At 37.3% G+C, this 19,062-nt stretch overlaps 1 protein-coding gene across 1 annotated transcript in view; it reads left to right on the plus strand.

Moving 5' to 3' along the window:
* The window catches only part of LOC311292522 (NACHT, LRR and PYD domains-containing protein 12-like), a 105,474-nt gene extending 100,968 nt beyond the window's left edge, over positions 1–4,506 (plus strand). The window contains exons 17-20 of the mRNA XM_084412234.1: positions 1,238–1,411; positions 1,640–1,813; positions 2,049–2,210; positions 2,995–4,506. Coding sequence (XP_084268360.1) covers positions 1,238–1,411; positions 1,640–1,813; positions 2,049–2,210; positions 2,995–3,043 — 559 coding nt within the window. The 3' untranslated portion in view covers positions 3,044–4,506. The remainder of the gene's footprint in view (positions 1–1,237; positions 1,412–1,639; positions 1,814–2,048; positions 2,211–2,994) is intronic.
* The last annotated feature ends 14,556 nt before the right edge of the window (positions 4,507–19,062 follow it).

The raw sequence follows: 19,062 nt of genomic DNA on the forward strand, positions 1-19,062 counted from the left end.
GGAAACTAAATGCTGCTGTAGCTCTTCAATAAGATGATCATCATAGATGGTGTTTTAATCTTAAATGTGTTTGATCTCCAGTAGATGGCAGCAATCTTCCACTAAAACACGGCACATTGTCCGCGCTATCTCCATGAGCGAAATTAAGAAATTAAATCAGATATAAATTATAACAAATGTAAATACATTTTGCATACAAGAATTACATTACGTATGTTTAAAAAAATTACACTTGTTATTAATCAGTCCTATGAGTTATGAGCTCAGTTTGTAGAAATAATACTTGCATTCAATTAGGAAGAGCACACAGCAGCTTCTGTTGTCACACACACACATACACACCTCATTAAAAGGCGAGTGGGAAATGTTATGTACATGTTATCATGGTCATGTTTATCATTGTTTTTAAGTCCAATCCTTGTTGCCCATACAATAATAGGCTACAGTAAAACATTTTACTTTATCCATATCATATAAAATATTTTCATTGCATTTTTCAATGGGACAATGACACACAGGAAGGACCTACTTCCCAAATCAGTGCTCTTAAATAGGCTATACATATATAAAACACCAAACTCCATGTCAGCATATTGTAGCCTATGGCTTGCGATCTCTCACATGTGCGAACGAAATATCAAAGCCATAAACCGATTTGTAAACCACAAACGAAAAATTTGAAATCAGGCCGGAATCTCATTTTCCGTCTATTAAACTAAACGAAAAAACGTATAAACGATCCGTCTTTTTTCATTTCTCGTTATTCCAGTCCAAATAGGAAATGAAATGAAAGGAAATGTTCATTCGTTTTTTTATTTAATATTGAAAGTAGAAAAACGAGAAAACGGTTCCTTTTTTGTTTTAATTTTTTCAAAAGTATTCAGCTTGATTTTTCGCTTTTCTAAAACTATATATATATATAGTTTTATAGATGTGCCACGTATTACATCATCACGTTGGAAAGGTCACGCGTCACATCATCAAAAAATGTGTTTCGGGGTTTCATGACCCTTTAAAAATTATATGACATGAATGTGTAAACATAAATACATCAACGCTTTCAACCTTTGTATTGTTACAATGTTGGTAGTATATTTAAATGAACAATGTGTAGTCTTTCTCCATGTGACCTTTACCTTGATATCCCTGTTTATTTGTCAGCAAAAGTCTGCTGGATGAAGATGAACACGTTAGTTGATCATCATAGATCTGAGTCATTTTCTCTTTCTGTCTTCAGTCTGAGTTATTGCAGTATTACAGAGAAACAGAGTCTCATCCTTACTTCAGCTCTGAGATCAAACCCGTCACACCGGAGAGAGCTGAACCTGAGCGGGAATAAAGTAGGAGACTCTGGAGTGAAGCACTTATGTGCCGTACTGAAGGATTCACACTGTAAACTGGAGAGATTGAGGTCAGTCACATTCACATACAAGAATCAAAATGCTTGAAATCACTTCAACAGTTTAAACTAAAACACGTTAACATTGTATTTGTGCAAACTTAGTATTTTGTGATCTGGTGAAATAAAGATGAAGATCTCTCTTCCTCTGTTTTATTTGCTTATGAAGATGATGTGACTTTACAGAATAAAGAGTTTTCTTTTCTTCTGTCTTATTTTCTTATCTCTCTGCTAATGTAGGTTAAGCTGCTGTGATATGACAGATGAAGGTTGTTCTGATTTGACTTCAGCTCTGAAATCAAACCCGTCACACCTGAGAGAGCTGAACCTGAGCGGGAATACACTAGGAGACTCTGGAGTGAAAAACCTCAGTGATCTACTGATGAACCCACAATTCAAGCTGGAGAAACTACAGTTAGTATCATTATACTGTACAGCAATTACAGTGTGACTGAGGTTTATTTATTTGAAGACAGCAGGGCTTATGTTTCATTGTTTATAGCAGTGCACTTCTGGGTTTTTTAAACTAAAACACTTTATACTCAATATCTCACAATGAGTCTGAGTTCACATTATATTTGTGTAAAATTCTTCACATTCATGATTTGTTTGTAAGATAATCTCTCTTCCTCTGTTTGTGTCTTTCTAGTCTGATTGACTGTGGCATTACGGATGTTTCTTCTTTAACTCAGTCTTTGACGAACTCAAAAGCACTGCAGTTTTTAAAAGAGCTTGATCTGAGAGACAATAAGATAGGAGACTCACAGCAGCGACTCAGAGACGAGCTACGAGACTCAAACTGTGTCCTGAGGTGAGGAAACATCACTGAGATATTAAAGAGATCTTCATTTACCTCTGATATGTGAACAAACCTTTCAAACATTCGTGAAAGGAAATTATCATTAAGCTTTATTGCAACAAAGGGTTTGTGTGAGAACAAAATGTGAAGTTATTGAAATGTTTCACACAAAGGAGGAAAGAGAAGAAAAGCTCACTGTCACAGCTTTATACATCAACACCTGCTTTATGAACTGTGTCAGTAGAAGTGAATCATTTCAGTTTGAAAACAGACTTGGTCAGATTGTAGGAAAACGCTGCACTCCTGCTAAAATCAGTGCAGTTCCAGCTTCAGCTCACAGCGTCCAGCTCACATGAGAAATGTCTCTGTCTCTAGTGTGTTTTACTGTGACAAGCAACACGTCACACTACTTTACACTTACTTTACTCTCAGTGATTTACTAAGAGCCTACAAACATGTTTAAACTAGAGGACAAACGGCTTTAACTAAAGGTTTGTGTTTGAACTCAAAATAACATTTGTATTTGCTCCCTGTGGTTTATTCCATACGCCGTACACTCATTAGTTTCTCCTTTACAGAGACTCAATAGGAGTCGCACCGACACACACACACACACACACACACACACACACACATATAAACATGATTCATGCTTTACATCTATTATATTTGTAACACAAATATCTATGCAATCTATGCATGTAAAGTCGGTAATTAATCTGATTACAGGAATTATGTCAGAAAAATTAGCATTTTGTTCCAATGAATACTGATTGTTTTCTCATTGTTCATCCAGGACGGAGACGAGTCTGCTTTCCTGGAAGTTCAAGAGCAGCTTGTTTTAATTAAAGGTGGAACAGGATGAATCATGGGACTGTATGATATCCTGCAACATCTCCACAGATCTGGGACTCACGCAAGGATCTTATTTGTGGACTTCAGCTCCGCTTTCAACTCCATCATCCCGGATATCCTCCTGAATAAACTGACCCAGCTCTCTGTACCACCTTCATCTGTCAGTGGATCTCCAGCTTCAGACAGACAGCAGTGAGTGAGGCTGGGAAACTCACATCTAGGACCTTCACCATCAGCACTGGTGCTCCTCAGGGTTGTGTGCTCTTCTCCCTGTACACCAACAACTGCACCTCTAAACAGCCTCTGTCAAGCTCCTGAAGTTTACAGACGACACCACAGTCATCGGCCTCATCCAGGACGGAGAAGAGTCTGCTTACAGACTGGAGGTTAAAGAGCAGCTGCTGTCTGGTTCATCACAACAACCTGGAGCTGAACACGCTCAAAGCAGTGGAGATGATTGTGGACTTCAGGAGAAACACCCCAGCATTATTCCCACTCACCATCATGAACAGCACTGTGGAGTCATTCAGGGTCCTGGTCTCTACATCTCTCAGCTCCTGAAGTGGGACAATCGTATTTGCTGTATTGCAGAAAAGGCCCAGCAGAAGTTGTGCTTTCTTCATCACCTGGAAAAGTTCAACCTGCCACAGGCACAGATGACACAGTTTTACTCAGCTGTTATGGAGTGTGTTCTGTGCTCTTCTATAACTGTCTGGTTTGGGTCAGCCAGTACATCAGACAGAAGAAGACTGTAATGGACTGTTAGGACGGCTGAAAGGATCATTGGTGTGCATCTGCTCAACCTTCAGGACTTGTCCATCTCCAGAGTGAAGAAACGGGCAGGAACGTCATCACAGACCATCACACCCCGGACACAACCTGTTTGCTCTTCTGCTGACGTTACAGATCTCTGTGCACTAGAACATCTAGGCACAAAAACAGTTTTCCCCCACGCTTAAACAGCGAACACAGCAATTACCACCTGTTTTATTATTCATTCTCAGTACTCGAGAGAGAGAGGCAATAATTAGATATTGTGTAAATACAAATGTAGATTTGCAGTTATCATTGTGTCTCAATATGTAGAATTTTCAGGTAAAATCATACCATATATTGTGTTGACAACTCATCAATTAAATATTTACTGTCGTTATATTCTGCCTAATTTGATGTTTAAATAAACACTGACAAAAACTATACAAGATTTAGGGCTGGATGATATGATGATATACTGTATATATCATTGATATAAGTGATCACATGGATTAAGACGTATATATTGTATTTATATAAAGCATTCACATGTAAATTTGCTTTATGTATTTCCCTGGTGTTGAAATCAGGCTCATATAAATGTCAGAAACACGATTCCTGCTGCATGTCAATATCCATGATCACTGGATCTCTGGTAAGTTGTAAGGAACACTATATCGAGTCCAAGCTTTAGTTTAAACTGATAATGGTTTGTTTTACTGGTGTTTTCTCAGTTTCTCTGTTAACTCCAGTCTAGGGTGACCATACGTCCTGTTTAACCAGGACATGTCTGCCCAGGATTTCGAGATCGCCCAAAATGCCCGGGATTCGGCTTTTGCTTTCTACAGTCACCATTCATTATGTTTACATTATTACATTATTTGACACTGACACGTACGTGCCAGCTTTGCAGGTCATGCATTCTGCTTCACACGGATCCCGATCGAGACGAAAACACAGGAATTTTCTTAGCAATGCTAAAACGCACATCAACCAATCACTTGTTTAGCGTTCATGTAAACGCTACATTCAGATTCACCAATCGGAATTAATTCAGTCCTACTGAATCAAAAGGTGTGCATGTAGAAAGCAAAAGCCATATCCCGGATATTTTGGTCGATCTCGAAATCCCGGCCGGACATGTCCTGGAATATGGTCACCCTACTCCAGTCACACAGCAGCTCTTCTGACACTCAGTCCGGCTGAGGGATCAAGATGAAAGATGAACGAGCAGATCAGGAGGATCCACAAAGGAATGTGATTGTATAAAGGATTGTTAATACCGTGATATTGTGTGAACAGAGGCGTCAGCAGTCGACAGCGAGAGCAGCGGCACCCGGACAGTTTAGAGGAGCACACAAGCTCACAGCGGGAGAACATTAGCAATGAAGCTTACTTGACAACAACAGTTAATATATCAATATCCTAACGAATAGAAATAGCCTTAAATAATGTATAGTTATCGTCATTTTTCCGTCTCTTATGTGAAAGCTTAATCTGTATAGCGTTTACATGTGCGTTAGCAGCGACCTTTTACAGTTTTACGTCATCAAATTGCAATCAGATCGGAGAAATTTTGTGACTACTGATCGAGTCATAGAATGTGATTATCGGCCGATACCGATCTGAGATCAATCGATCAGAGCAAATTTTTAAATGAAATATAATTTTATGTGTTTTTTTCATCATGATAAAAAAATGGTGACTTTTTAATGTTCTTTAATGTTAATATTTAAAAGAGTTTCTGATATGTCAGTGTTTTTGGAGGTTACCATTGTGGTGAAGTGTAGACCATGTGCTGGGGTGAGGACGTGCGAATGTAACCGGAATAGGTGATGGAAGGCAGTGTTAACCTATCAGTAAGTAGTATCTTCTATTTAAAGACTGATTGGCTGTTACCTGGGGTGTACGTGTCACGTCCGATTTTCCCAGTTTGTTTTGCTCGTGTTGATGGTGGTTGTAGGTAAGCGTGCTATGTTTTAAAGTCCGCGTGAACCGGAAGTTGCAAACGACTTTTCTCCAGTGCTGTGACGTATTTCCCAGTGAAAAGGAATATTGAACAGAGGGCAGGGTTTTACTCTAGCGCTCCTCCTCTCCATCTCTCGCTCATAGCAGACTAACGATTTGAGGGGAGTGGTTAAGCGTTTCTCAACCCAAGCCGTCAAGCATACGTCATCAGGGAAGGTCCTCCAATGCAGAGAGGAGGGGCATTTTCAGATTTTGATTAAAGATTACGAAGCCAAAACATTTTTTTTCCGTGTTTTAACTTGCACGGATTAATTGTTCACCACAAGACTAGTACTATGCGCTAACAAAGTAAATAGGGTCCATTTTGATTTCAGTTGGACTTTAATAGGTGATAATTTTGGAAATTGTTGGTATGCATAACCTGAAATCGTTTGTATGCTAATCATAGTGCAGCTTTATGCTTTGGTGTTGGTGCCCTTTTCGTACTGCTTAGTGGATTTGATGACTGTTTGCCTCTCAGGTATGTTTATTGTTAAGAGCTTGTTCTATAGGGCTGGTATGGTTGTGTGGGCTTAACATTTCTTTTCACATATTAAATAGGCATGATTCCCTGTATCCCATTGTGTTATCGGTGGGTATGTTTGTGACCAATCCGTGTCTATAAAGCGTGCTATCTGGCGTGATATCCTGATGGTAAGTGATTAAACGTAACTATAATTGGGTGGGGATAGTATTATGATTGGTAACATCGTTTTTTGTGTTTGCTATAGAGCTGGTAAGTCCCGCCCCTTCCGTAAAACCCCGCTGGACCTCTAGGTTGAAAAATCGTCAATGCAAGTGAATGGGAGAAAATAATTATTTTCTGGTCCCGTTTGAATTGTGCCATGAAGGTGAACATATGTTGTCTGTGAATTTTTTTTTTATATAATCTTTCATGTTACGAGTTTGACAGTATATGGTATGATTCTTCGGCTAGCAGTTGTGGAAAAGACATAACGAGAAAGACTACATGTCGCCTATGTGACGTCACCCCATAAAGTTGACTTACCCGTGGTTTTCGCCAACCTCAACGATTTTGTCCTCTCCTTGAAAGAAGGCGGTGAAGTGCACCAAAGATACAGCCATGTTTAGCGGGATCCGTGAGCTAGTGTCCGTGTGCAAGTGGTGGTGACGTTTCAAACGCGTCGAAAGCAGCGAAGAGTTGTAGTCCACAAAGTGCTCTCACACAAAGTCTAACCGTATCAAACTTCTACCCGCTAAATTGTAGCATTCTTCACACAAAAGATTATATAAAAAATTCACAGACAACATATGTTCACATTCATGGCACAATTCAAACGGGACCAGAAAATAATTATTTTCTCCCATTCACTTGCATTGACGATTTTTCAACCTAGAGGTCCAGCGGGGTTAGCGAAGGGGGCGGGACTTACCAGGATTCTCCCTCTCGTTCTATGCCGTGATTGTTTGCTGCTGTCTTCGCGCTGTTAAAGTGCTGCGGTTTATACAGCCGCGCCGACGCGATCATCACCATAAATAAAAGGGGACTGCTCGTTTGGTTCTTATCGTGGCGTTTTAGTGCCCTGCTTCATATTTCTGGCTTGTGTGGGAGGACTACTTAGCTCCTTCCGCTTGTAGGGGAGCTAAGCTGCCCTCTGTTTCTCTTTGAATTAAACTTTTTTTTTTTTTTTTTTTGTGTTTTCTATTATTTCTAATTCTGTGGAATAGTTTGTTTGGTTGAATTGATTTGCTTTTTCTTTTCTTTCATCTTTATTATTGTAAAACCAATTAACTGCTCATAGCTTGGGATGCAGGTGATCAACCATCTATGTAACCCTATTTGTGTGTGATCATCTACTGAATTCAAGTTGTTTTGTAGTAATTTCAGGTGACCAACCATTTGATTCTTGTTTTTTTTTCTCCTTATGTCAGTTTGTTATTGATATTCATTCATTGCTGTGAGGACTTGCTTTATTAGTGTTCCACATTATCATTTCTATATTCATTTCTATTGTATCTTATTCTTTTTATGTTTATTGCAGGAGCTGGGGTCCCACGGTTGGATTGCTCTTCCTCCTTGTGGTGGTGGTTCTTCTTTATCGTGTGCGGTGTACACTTTGAGTGCTTGATAGTGTGATAGACTGCTGCACGGGTGTGCGTGGACGTGTGCCTTGTAAAACCGATCTCCACATTGATTCCTGCCGTTGGGAGCCTCAGCCCTGCCGGTATTTAGTTTTTGTTTTACATATACACATAACTGCTATATATCAAGTTGGGTTGTATATGTTTTTCTTTTGTTTGAAGTGGGGTTTTAGTGTCTCTTGTTGGTTTTGTTTTTTTAGTGTCCAACATTTTAAATCATTTCTGTATTAATAAATATTTGTATTTTTGTACATTACTCACGTCGCTTGTCTAATTCTATGAGGGAACCGAACCTGTGTGCTTTGCTCAATGTTTGAGTATTTTCCCTGGGGTTAACTCCTAGGGTGGCGTAGTCGGACTTTCTTATTAGTAAACAACTTGGGCTTGTGTCTCAAATTACACCGCCCCGCCACACTAACAACAATTAAAGTGGTTTTAATAATAATAAAAACAACTACTTTAGGCATGCATTGGATGTAACAAAACCGTGTTCTAGCAAATGCCTAACATTACGAGTCTTTATGGAGTAAAGATTTTGTAAAAGGTTTTCTTATTACATAGCATTTATAATAATTGTTGAACGCATTCACTAAATAAACAAATCAACATTTCATACTTTCCTCTTTCTGGCAGAGCGGGAAGGAATGATTTGAACAGAGAGATACGAAGTGCGGCAGGTTAGAGTGTTTTGGATTGCATAAAATAATAAAAGAAACAAACAAATACATGGCGAAAGAAGTGTTAGACAGCAGAAGAAGGGATTGGGATGATTTTTTATTAAACTTAGGATGCGGATGGCCGCTACTCTTTCACGTATCTTAGTATGTGGTGTGTGTATGTGTGTGTGTCTAGTAGTATGAATGCATGCATTTGTATGTGTGCGTGTATGAAAAGTCCTAAATGAAAACTGTGCAACCCAATGTCACAAAAGACTTGTATATATGTATTAGAATTCATTTTTCAACTTAAAACTGTTCGTTTCTTTCGTTCGTGATTTTTCAGGGTTTTTTTCTAAATAAAAAATCAGTAAATTTATTCTCGTTTTTTTATTTTTGTCTATTTAAATTCTATTTGCAAGCTCACCACACACAATAATGGTCAATAACTGTAATTTGTTGAAAGCTAATCTTTCTCTGAAAAAGATGACAGCTTGCACATGAAGATAGCACATTGTTTTAGAATTTTACAGTCAAAAAAATCAAAATATGTGAAAAACACCTATTTTAGCTTCAGGTTCTAAAGGGTTAAATCAAATTATTTGTTTTAATTTTTGTTTGATTATTAATTTTAGGATAATTTAACTAATTAGTTTTAGACAAAATTAAGAATGTTAAGCTGATTCAACTAAATGGCATTTAATTAACCTTATGTAATAAACTTTAAGTCTACTGAAATAAAAAATCTGAAATAAAAAATCTGAAATAAACAATGTTAATTAAATGCAACATAACCCAGTTACGTATAACCTGTTGACATAAAAAGTTAAGTAAATCCACCATATTTTCCAACAATATTTTGATTAAACATTACAAGGTCAAAACATATGCACGGGTGAATTGGTCCCAATAGATCCATAACATGCATTTAGAAAGGACAGATAGGATGGAATTTCTTTTTGTGCAAACTTTAAGTTAACTTTTAGCAAAGATTAAAATGTTAACGTTCAGTCCCTGAAGCGTTTATTAAATTGTTTATTAAATGTTGTGTAACACAGATATGGATATAATACCCAGCATTCGAAGGGGTTGTCCTCTGGAATTGGCCTGTCACAATCCACTCATTAGAGTCAGACTCATCGCTGCTTTGAAACAAAAAGTCAGTTTCGGACTCCTCACAGCGTTTGTTCATCAAGGTGGTGTTGGTCATGAAGTGTCTTGTTCCAGTAGGTTGATATGGATACGTTATCATCAGGCTTTGGCACACGGTCCTGCACGTCTGGTGTCGGGCCACCCCACTTGTAAAAGCACCAATTGTTTCCACCAAATAAAATATAACCCAGTCTTTGGCAGAGAAATGTTTGGGAGTTTTCGGAGCAGCCATTGTAAAGCAAGAGTTGAGGAATGTTTTCTGCATTTTAATTACTGTATCGTAACCCTTAATTAAACACCATATTCAGTAGGTAAGGGGCCTGTAGGTGCGAAACATCCAAGGACGTGACGCCTTCAATAGTCATAAAACACCCACACTTGGTGAGATTATTCAGCTAAAGGAATCATCAGACTACAACTTGAGTTTTTCTTGCAAACAATGCATTGTATTTTGCTGGTGAATCAGCGCAGGATGACACACTGTCTTTTGTTTCATACCGTAGATTGAAAAGATTAGAAAGATGTCTTCATTCTTTGTTTTGTGGCATTTTAAAAATACTACATATTTTACAAGATTAAATATTTCAGAGATCCTTGTGCTGCAATCTTTATCTACATAAAGAGTTAAAGTATAAAATATACATATAAGCACTATTTAAAAACTAGGATGGTATAATAATATAATGTAAATGTCTCCAGTGAAGATGATGGTTTAAACCATCATTTTATTAAATCAAGCAAATTCATGTGAATACTGTCGTATATGAACAAACAGAAGAAGAGAAGACCTTGGCATTCTGCTGATGAGGGACAAAGACAGTTTTTCTTAAAGAAACACAAATTGTGAAGACAAGCATGACAGATTGTCTGTCTGCGACACCTTGACTCGTATAGTGTACGGGACAGGATGTACAGTTACAGTACACGATCATTATGTCTATGGAAGCCCCATAGAGGGTTTGCACCTACGTCATGATTCGGTCAGTTACCCGGATGCGCGGCCATATTGGAGGTACTCGGATGTAAATAACGGCATGGATTTCACTGTTTATGTACTACTGAACACATTGTTACACTAATTTATGTCTAAACCACGGAAAAAACACACGGAAGCTGTGAAATCATATAGAGAAGGACTTAGTAAGCAGGAAAGAGCACGAAATTGACAAACTTAAGTTAATATGTGGTAAAGATCCGAACAAGCTAGTTTCTCTAGTCCTTACTGTAGTTCTTCCTTCTATTTCTTATCCCGACATTGACTATGTTCAGATTGTCAGTCCAAAAAAAGCACATGAAACCCCTTTCAAGCTACATCCATATGTGGTTTGAAATCCTATTCAAATCACATATCAGGAAATCCACTTCAGTCTGAACGCTCTGATCAGACTTCGCGTGGTTTATGTGACTTTCTCACGCCACGTAAAATGTAAACACCAGATGTTGTTATAGGGAACATGCTGAAAGTCGTTGCCGAAACAAGGCTGTGTTGTTGCAAAGTGCCGGACGAGCAGAAAATTATTATTTCTGAAATGTATTTTGAAACCGGCGTGGAAAAAGAGTTGTGCACACCAGCCTCCTACAGTTCTGCAGCTCCAGACGCAGTAGTCCAGCGCGGCGGATACACATCTCCATGTTGTACAATTTAAATAAGACAACATTTCTATTGCAAATGCAAACCCCTCCATGAATAGTATGGAAGCTTATGGGTAGCAATATTCAATTTGAAATGTAATATGCAAAATGACAATGCAATATGTAAAATGGCAATGCATTTCTGTATTTCAATTTTCCCATCATTTGTGCAAAGTTTGGTGCAAAATGAAAATGAAAATTCAATTATAATATTTACATTTGCCATTTCATACACTAGTTTTAAAGCAGCACTAGGTAACTTTTCAACCTTCATAATATATTTCCAAGACTCTTGTGATGGTACATCGACTTACAATAGGTTGAATGACACGTCTGCCATAGCCTGACGGGGTCTGTATCGTTTTTTAATCGTACTTTTAAACTTCGGGTTTCGGGTAGTAACCCGAGAACAAAAAGAACTACAAAATTCGACTGCTTTACGGCATAGGCTACCTCACTTCCCCCAACACGTCCTCACATGCTGTTGGACTTGTAAGTAACGTTATATTGCTTATATTGTATATCACTCGGACAAGCTTTCACTCGTTAGTGTGAGCTAAAAAGCACCTGGCGTTCTTGTTGATGGATTAGTAGACATCTTCGGAGGCAAGCTGTTTATTTGTTTATTTGTTTATTTAAAAGGATCCCCATTAGCTGACTCCAAGACGACAGCTAGTCTTTCCGGGGTCCAGACAATACAAACAAAACCCAATAATTACAATCACAATTACTCCCAAATATATCATATATAAATACACATAAAAGAACAAGAAAAAGTAACAATACAAAAAGTACTGATTAAAATAATAATAAAATAATGAAAAACAACATAGCACATGATACAACCTCACTCAACCAATCCAGACGATATTATGATGTTGAAAACAAATACAGTCTTAGTCTTTTTTTAAAACCAGTTTTTCCCTTAATTTCACGAACCCCATCTGGAAGATTGTTCCAAAACACAATTGACCTATAAAACACGGTCCTCTTCATAGAGTCAGATTTAGGTAGGGGTAAAGAAATCTGTCGACTATTCGCCCCTCTTGTGTAATGTGAATGCATATCTGAACAGCAAATTATACTATCATAAAGAAATTTAGGAGTCTGAGTGTTAATAATTCTATGAAAGTATACTAACATATTAACAGATAGTCTATGCTTGACCATCTGCCAAGCAAGACATTCATGCATCTCTGCAACACTAGTTCTTGAAGAACAACCAAGAACCAGTCTTGCAGCCTTGTTTTGAGCCACTTGTAATTTTTTTAAATGACTGCTTGATGCAGCAGACCATACAACAGAACAGTAATCCAAAGGACACAAAACCAATGTACAAACAACACGACTAAACAACTGTGAATTTAGAAACTGCACATTTACGCATTACTGCAACAGCTCTACCCATTTTAGCAACAACTTTGTTGATGTGATCAGACCATGACAACGTGCAATCAAGCCAAAGTCCAAGAAGCTTCACCTTTTTTACTTGCTGTACATTTTGACCATTTATTTGTATATTAATTTTAGGATTATCAGATAATCTATACTTAGAACCAAATATTATACTCATAGTTTTTGAAATATTTAGAACAAGTTTATTTGTTTTGATCCAGTTATACAATTTGCTGATCTCACAAGACAGAACCTGATTAAGCTCTGAACATGTCGGGGCTGCATAATAAAGAGTAGAATCATCAGCAAACATAGTCAATGTAGCCTTACTGAGTATATACGGCATATCGTTTGTAAAAATTGAAAATAACAAAGGTCCGAGGCAACTTCCTTGAGGGACACCACAATCCAGGGACTTGCTACAAGATAATGCACCATTAAAATAAACTCTTTGCGACCTCTCCGACAAATAGCTCTTAAACCACTTGATTGCTGAGGAAGTAAAACCATAACTAATAAGTTTGGAAATCAAAATTTCATGGTCGATCAGATCGAAGGCAGCACTGAAGTCTAGTAGTAGTGTACCCACTAGCATTGATGTTAGCCAGCTATCCGACATTTGTGTCATTGCAGTGCAGGTGGAATGACCATACCTATAAGCATGCTGAAACATCGTAGTCAAATCATTGTTAGAAAAGTAATCTTGCACTTGCTCAAATACAATCTTTTCCAATAATTTACTTAGAATAGGCAAAATGCTAATAGGCCTACTATTTGGACCACAGAAAGTTGATTTGGTGTCTTTGGGTAAAGGAATTATCTTACCCTCCTTCCAAAGTTTTGGACACACACCACTAATCAGACATCTGTTGAAAATGTGACAGATTGGTTTAGAAATATGTCCAGCTGATAATTTCAACAGCCGACTATCCAAGTTGTCTGTACCAGCAGACCCACCAACAGTCAAAGATCTCAGCAACATTTCCACCTGCACAACATTAACCTGATGAAATTCAAAACTACACAGTTTATCTTTCATAATACACCTTTCTATTAGCTCGTTGGAGTTGGAATCTACAGTGTATTTCATTGTCTCTCTAAAATTAGAAACCTTATTAACAAAATAATCATTAAAATAATTTGCAATCTGTATTGGCTTAGTCAAATAAACTCCATTCAATTCAACAAAAGAAGTACAAGTAGATTTTTTCACCATGATTTCATTAAGTACATTTCACATTCTCTTACTATCTGTACCACTATCGTCAATTCTCTTCTGAAAATATTTTTTCTTTTTCACTCTGTTCACCTTGGTCACATGATTCCTTAAAGTACAATAAAATTTTCTGTCCTCAAGAGAGTCAGAAAGAACCGCAACCTTTTTAGCCTCTTCCCTTTAAGCCATTAAGCTCCTTAACTCAGTATCAACCCAAGGAGCACTTTTGGCTTTAACTGTAAATTTCTTTAATGGGGCATGATTGTTAACAACTCTCATAAAACAGTCCATAAATAAATTAAGGGTTGCATCCACATCATCAATGTCACTTATCAAATTCCATTTAATATTATCCAGTTCATTTAGAAAACTCTCCTCATTAAATACCCTATAAGATCTTTTCATAATGATTTTAGGACAGGCTCTAGGTAGCTTAGTTCTCCTGGAGACAGCAATACAGTTGTGATCACTAAAGCCAACTGTTACAGAAACGGGTGTTGAGCACATATCAGGATTATTAGTGTAAATATGATCAATACATTTTGATGTTAAAGATCCTGTATTGTTACTAGAAATTCTTGTTGGTTGATCCATTAATTGAGATAAACCACAGGTGTCTGTCATAGTTTTAAGCTTATTCTTCAGAGGACAAATATCAGATAGCCAATCAATATTTAGATCACCCAGCCAGTATAGCTCTCTGTTTTCCTCTGTCACCTTGTCTAGCATATTACATAAACCATTTACATACTCTATCCTGGCACTAGGTGGCCTATAACAACAGCCAAGAATAATCGGTTTTAAATGTGGAAATTGTACCTGTAACCATAACACTTCAACATCATCAACCATTAAGTCATGTCTCAGTTTAACAGGGAAATGATCCCGTATGTAAATGGCCACACCACCTCCAAACCTGTTTCGATCATTTCTATAAATTGAAAACCCCCCTATATCAACATCTGAATTGTCTATGAAGTGATCCAGATGAGTTTCAGAAATCATAAGTATGTCTATTTTGTTCAATTGCAAAAATAAAGACAGGTCTTGAATTTTGTTCCTTGGACTACATATAGTAATATGAGCAAGGATTAAACCTTTAGGTAGTTTATTTATACTGGTCATCTTAGTTGAATGGTAAATAAGTCCTATATTATAATCTAGTTGGATATCTTGTGCCCTAAGTTATTTTATCATCATCAAGTAGACTACATACATATAAGTCCTGCACACAGACACACATGCATGTACACAAACATATATAAAATTGAGCTTTAAAGCTCATTAGGCCTATAACTGACTTTGTCCAGCCCTTGGAGTGATGATCAGTTTATCATACTTCAAACTCGCTTTATCACCTCTCTCTCTGGCAGCTTTCACCTTCGGCCACAACTCTTTCCTCCTCAGTTGCACAGCTTAAGAGAAATCTTCGTTAATGTAGATCCTAGTGCCCTTTAATTTCTTGGCAGAAGAAAGAATCAGCTCTCTATCTTTAATGCGAAGAAGTTTGACAACAATTTTCCTTGGCCTTCCCCTCTCCTGAAACTGACCAAGTCTCTGGGCACGCTCAATGTCCATGTTTATTCCATCTAAGCCCAAGTTTTTTGAAAGCATTTCTCGCACCTTTTTCTCTGATTCACACCAATTCTCTCCTTTCTCGTCAGCAATGCCATCGATTAAAATATTTGTTCTCCTGCTCTGGTTTTCAATGTAGTCAAGCTTGTTGAACATTGCATCCAATTCCTGCTTGGAAGTAGTAATATTTGTCTCAAATGCCCTTATCTTTGCCTCAATCACAGTACATCCCATCTTCTCCTCTTCAAACTTTGTTTGGGTAAATTCCAAGCTGGTCTTTAGCTCCTGTACATCTCTGATAACACCATCCAATCTTTTGTTAGTTCCATCCATGATCAGCTGAATGAAACATTTGAAGTTATCTTGCTGCTGCAATAACATATCTTTATACTGTAGATCCCTCTCTGCTGCTCCATTAACTGGGAGAGTACACTCATTGTAACAACAGCATCCTCCTCACAAGGAGATGTTTTAGCATTTTTAGGAGGTGTAAAGGAATTTTCCCTTAACCTAACTATCCAAAATAAAACTGTTGCGTCTACTCATCGACACAGAGCGTCTACTAATCGACACTTAATAAATAATAAAACTGTTGCGTCTACTCATCGACACAGAGCGTCTACAATCGACACTTAATACCCTTTATACTCTAGCTCTTGCGTCTTCAATCGACAACTGGCTGAGTTCACTAACCTAACTTCTTTGATTCCCTAAACTGACCTGCTGCGCAGCAGAAATGAACAGACAGACTTTCAGCAAATGTCCTCTAAATGCTTTAATAACGGCCGGGAGAGTCTTCGGGCAGTTCTCAGAGAACTCTCCCAAGAAGAATCAAGGCCGGTGGATCTCAGACAAATTCCATTGAGACATCCCACTGTAAAACACATATACAACAGTTTTTATAGTATAGAGGTATGACATAAATGTCAGGCTGCATTACATAATATCCCCACTATTTGATTGGTTCTTCATATGCAAACCCCTCTGTTACTAGGTAAAGCAAACTCTGATCTTGTGGTGACTTCATCTGTAATCACAAGATTCTAACAGACTGTCTAGTTTCATTTCCCAAAACTGTGTTATTTTTACATACATACGCACACAGTCAAAGACACAAGTTTTCCATTGGTTTCGTACAGTACATCCTGTTCCAATGTTAGATGTTAAATAAGGTTAGATGTTAGAAACATGATTAGTTTAATATACAGTTTAAAATCTCCACGACAGTTCCCCTATCTGGTCGTAATTACTAATCACACGACCAAATATGAAATTAAATTCTTCTAATCAATTTTCCATACCTGCAATCTAATTTACCTTTACTAAATCATCCCATTATAAGTCATTGACTTTAATACCACCTGATATCTCTAATCATACCATGTTCCATCTTTTACTTTATAATACCTGTCAAATATTCCTTCAATCAGCATTCCAAGTTGTAATTAAAATACCACCTGTTTCCAATATTACCACATCACATACCATCTTCCACATACACATACCATCTTCCACATAAACATACCATAGTACATTGCCTTTAAACTTTAGTAGACCTTGAGTCAAGTTTAAGTATCATCCTTCTCTGGATTTTGAATCTCATTGATCTATTAGGCCTTTAACAGGCTGATACTGCTGATTAGCCATTTTTCTTAACCTTATCTTACTAGCTTTTAATTCAAGCAGGCGATTGTTTTACTTAGTCAGATCTATTTAAGGATCTGTGTAATAAAATCGAACCAAAAAAATCTATAATCTTTCATTTTTTATCCTTAACACAAATATCAATAATTATATTATTTTGTTTCAAACAATGTCATTATTTTAAAATTAACTCTCACCCAGCTGTTGCCATGAGAATAGCTTTAGCTGCTGATATGCCATTTAATCTTTTATTATCTATCCTAAAATCCTATTTTTTCCCAGAATTAACTGATGGACATAAACATGTCCTGCCTCTATTTGTTTGCAATGCGGAATAATTCATAATGGAGCCATTGATCCAGATCATTAAATCTGTAACTTCATTCTGAATTAAGAAAGCTTTTTAGAATTTTGTTTTATGAGCAAATATTCTATTTCACTGAAATGTCTAAACTGTTAAGATTCATTTTAGTTTAAATTGAACATGTTTGTGTTACATTGTTCTTGGTCTTGGTTTTAACTTCATGCCCCCTACATAATTTGCTTTAACTCGTTGAAGACCTTTCTCAACAACACAAATCCATATTTCATTTCTGGAAGCCGGGCTAAATAAGCAAGCACTGTTACTGCATTCCTAGATAGACTAGACCCGCAGTCACCTCTCAGATATCAAATACAGACATTAGACAATACATGAAAGGAACATTTCAATAATCACACTGGTAACTTCTTTAACTAATAATAATCCAGAAATTAAATATCTTTCCCAAAATCAATCTCCTTTTGAAAGTTTTTCTTTTGCTATTGTAACAACTGGAAACACCTAAAAAATATTTAATTTAGTCATTCATTCATCGCTATAGAAGTTTACCCTATTATCTATTCGGACCTAGTCCGGCAAAGTAACTTATCACCCATTCTCTCTTATTAGAGAACAACTATTACAACTATTAAATTTTTTAGCATCTATGATATCTGAATTAGGGTTCTAAACCCCTCAAGTTACTTCAAAAATAGTCCCTAGATTATTTATTATTTTTACAGTAATGTACCTAGTTAGAGTCCCATACTCTACAGAATTAAGAGATTTTCCTCTTAATTTACATGTACCTGCAATATTTTCAAATTAATCAGTAATTGTTCAAATCATGAGATCTATATCAATTCTCAGTTGTACATACAGTATAGTCTGATTGAACCAAATAAAACATCAATAAAAATCACACAAAATTAATTATTATACTACGCTTAAAACATTAGTTGGTCCACATCTTCCTCCAGATGTGTTGATCATCTCGTTGTCCCATGGACGTTGAGGGCTGGTTGGTGTAGTTTAAGTCGAGATGCTTGGACGGAGGTGTCACACACTGCAACCTTGCTGATAGTTGCAAGATTTTCCCTCAGAACACAACCGCAGTCCACTGGACCTTGTTTGTGGAGTGAACCATAAGAACAACCTGTGAATGGAGACCTTAAGTATTTTTGTTAGTGACAACATGTATCATGTCGCCAGACTCATCTGCTTATCCGGCCGGTCGTCCTTTTTTGATGAGACCTGTAAAATTTCATGTTAAACAGTAACAAGACAATATTTTATACATTTGGAACAGAACCAGTTCTGTTCGATGAGGTCCACCATGACATCCTGTAAAAAGGAAAAAGTTAAGTATGGGGTGGACAGGGCAAACTTGCTTGCTCTCTGCCTTCCCAAAGTTATACGCTGCGCGTGTGTGTGTGGCATTGTTTCTTTTCTGCCACAACAATAACCCAGCTTAGGCTAGTTAGCCAAAATCATCCATGGTCGTTGTTCTGTTGGCCATATTTTCTTCCCTGTGGGTCATATTTTACCCTGTGTGTCATATTTTAACCTGTGTGG

Source organism: Rutilus rutilus (assembly GCF_951802725.1).
Source record: "Rutilus rutilus genome assembly, chromosome: 6".
Classification (NCBI taxonomy): domain Eukaryota; kingdom Metazoa; phylum Chordata; class Actinopteri; order Cypriniformes; family Leuciscidae; genus Rutilus; species Rutilus rutilus.